Raw genomic sequence first — 3025 nt, 5'->3', positions numbered from 1 at the left:
TGCAACATCCCGCTGACGCTGCTGAACGGACAGAGGCCACCGGCGGGGAAGAGCCGCGAGCACAGTCTGGAGGAGGAGCACACTAACCACGCCATGCTGCCGTTGTTGCCCAGGGAGACCAGCATCTCCAGCGTCATCTGGTGACCGGGACAGGATAGAACCATGCGACACTAGTGGTTTGGTCTGGCCTGGTTTGGGTTGGATCCCTTTGGATTGGTTTGGTGGCATAGTCACGCTTCTATGAGCCAGTTCTGATTGGCTACTGTAGCTATAGCTGAGAGATTGTGACGAGTTTGGGTTGGAATGGACCCCTGTCAACAGGCAAGACAGGGTCAAGGCAAGTTTGGATTTAACGTGGCCCTCAAGTACACAGAGGACAAGTTTTTCACCCGAGGATTAAAGATTCAGACTGACAACAACAAACTGTTTGATCAAGAGACAACAGAGTTTGATCAAAATGAACTCGTGAATACAAAATAAAAGAACCCACACACTTTGGCACTTGTGCACTTGCACACACACTTGCACACACACATACACTCACACACACTAAAGGAAAACAGGGTCTTGTACATATATTTCCAATGTATTTGTAGCATCAGTGTCTTCCTGTTTTTTGTTCATATGTTGTTTTTTATTCAATCGTGTGTGTTGCCTTCTCTACTTTAAGACTTTGCTTTAACTTGTCACACAGATTTATATATTTCTATTTTTTCTGTTTTTTCTTTGTTAAAAATGTTTTTTTTTGTGTTTTTTTTATATGCTTATGAAGAAAGCCAGTATGTCATGTATCTGCGCTGTTGTGTTTTTTTTATCTTGACTTTGTGTAGTTTAAGATATATATTGTTTTCTTTTACACTTTTGGGGAATTGCTTGGACATTGCAACATTTTACTTCAAGGAGCAACATCTTATTTTTGTTGACCTGTATAAGGTGTATATCTAGTTTTAAAAACACTTTAAAAAATCATAGAATATGCAAAAATAAGGAGGAGCTACCGGTGATGTTGATATAACTTCCTGTGGGCCAGAGGAAGGGGAGAAGTTAGGGAGTCATGCTAGTCTTCTCCAGTCAGCCCGTCGGTCAGTCAGAGTTTCATATTTTCTATAAAAACAAACAGCCTTGCTGTTTTAGCGTGATAGTGAAATGCCTCACCTTAAAAATAAATCTGTAGATTATTTTAAAAATAAGTATATTTTTATAACAAAAAGAGTTTGCTTGAGAAGTCATACTTATTTACGTTTCATCTGACATTTAGGGAGAGGTATGCAGTGTGTGTAATGCAGGTTTTGTACACTACTTTGCTATATGGGTCATGGTTGGTTAAGACAACAAGATGGATTTTGAGTCCCTCATGAAAATATTCTTAGAGTCAAAAAGTGAATGCGTTTTCAATGTTTTGGTTGAGTTGTTGAAGTATTCTTTCCATCCTGAGAGTCCTTTGTTTTTATCCATAGGATAGGTCATGTTTAAAGAAAGAAGAAGTCTGTGCTTTGGAATACGTTTTTTAATTATATTTGAAGGTGTAATTTCTGAGTATGCATAGCAAATAGATATGTATTCTATATATGATATAGATATTTATATAAATATATATATAAACACGATTTTCACTTGGAAAGAATTGTCTATCTTTATAGAAACACAATCATACTTATCAGTTGCCCTTACTTTCTCACTGCACATTAAAAATGTTGATCTCCTCTTGTTTCATTTATGTTCTGTCTATTTTACACGGTCTTCCATGGTCCAAAAGTCAGAAGTGTAAGTAGTGCTGTAGGTAGGCTTTATGAACAGATGATGATTAAAGGATCCCGCCCACAGAGGAAGTTGCCGCCACTATTTCAACGTTGTTTCCTGTCCTAGAGATGAAATTAACGTTTAGTTTGCACCCCCGAAGAATGACGAAGGCCATTGATACATATTCACGAATTGGGTATGGGAATTTCCATGTGGAGTTGATGAACATCAACAGGCACTGACAGCTATCAGTGTAGCTAGCTAGCATGCTAACCTTACAGTGCCTTGCGAAAGTATTCGGCCCCCTTGAACTTTGCGACCTTTTGCCACATTTCAGGCTTCAAACATAAAGATATGAAACTGTATTTTTTGTGAAGAATCAACAACAAGTGGGACACAATCATGAAGTGGAACGACATTTATTGGATATTTCAAACTTTTTTAACAAATCAAAAACTGAAAAATTGGGCGTGCAAAATTATTCAGCCCCCTTAAATTAATACTTCGTAGCGCCACCTTTTGCTGCGATTACAGCTGTAAGTCACTTGGGGTATGTCTCTATCAGTTTTGCACATCGAGAGACTGAAATTTTTTCCCATTCCTCCTTGCAAAACAGCTCGAGCTCAGTGAGGTTGGATGGAGAGCATTTGTGAACAGCAGTTTTCAGTTCTTTCCACAGATTCTCGATTGGATTCAGGTCTGGACTTTGACTTGGCCATTCTAACACCTGGATATGTTTATTTTTGAACCATTCCATTGTAGATTTTGCTTTATGTTTTGGATCATTGTCTTGTTGGAAGACAAATCTCCGTCCCAGTCTCAGGTCTTTTGCAGACTCCATCAGGTTTTCTTCCAGAATGGTACTGTATTTGGCTCCATCCATCTTCCCATCAATTTTAACCATCTTCCCTGTCCCTGCTGAAGAAAAGCAGGCCCAAACCATGATGCTGCCACCACCATGTTTGACAGTGGGGATGGTGTGTTCAGGGTGATGAGCTGGGTTGCTTTTACGCCAAACATAACGTTTTGCATTGTTGCCAAAAAGTTCAATTTTGGTTTCATCTGACCAGAGCACCTTCTTCCACATGTTTGGTGTGTCTCCCAGGTGGCTTGTGGCAAACTTTAAACGACACTTTTTATGGATATCTTTAAGAAATGGCTTTCTTCTTGCCACTCTTCCATCAAGGCCAGATTTGTGCAATACACGACTGATTGTTGTCCTATGGACAGAGTCTCCCACCTCAGCTGTAGATCTTTGCAGTTCATCCAGAGTGATCATGGGCCT

The 3025-nt window shown here is 39.7% G+C and overlaps 1 protein-coding gene across 1 annotated transcript in view; it reads left to right on the top strand.

Moving 5' to 3' along the window:
- The window catches only part of LOC112225020 (interleukin-1 receptor accessory protein-like 1-B), a 173932-nt gene extending 172229 nt beyond the window's left edge, over positions 1 to 1703 (top strand). Inside the window, exon 9 of the mRNA XM_042306867.1 lies at positions 1 to 1703. This exon is cut by the window's left edge and continues 581 nt beyond it. Within this exon, the coding sequence (XP_042162801.1) occupies positions 1 to 144 (144 nt within the window). The 3' untranslated portion in view covers positions 145 to 1703.
- The last annotated feature ends 1322 nt before the right edge of the window (positions 1704 to 3025 follow it).

The sequence above is a fragment of the Oncorhynchus tshawytscha genome, linkage group LG26 (genome assembly GCF_018296145.1).
Source record: "Oncorhynchus tshawytscha isolate Ot180627B linkage group LG26, Otsh_v2.0, whole genome shotgun sequence".
NCBI classification, from domain to species: Eukaryota; Metazoa; Chordata; class Actinopteri; order Salmoniformes; family Salmonidae; genus Oncorhynchus; species Oncorhynchus tshawytscha.
This window is presented reverse-complemented; position numbering and strand designations above follow the sequence as displayed.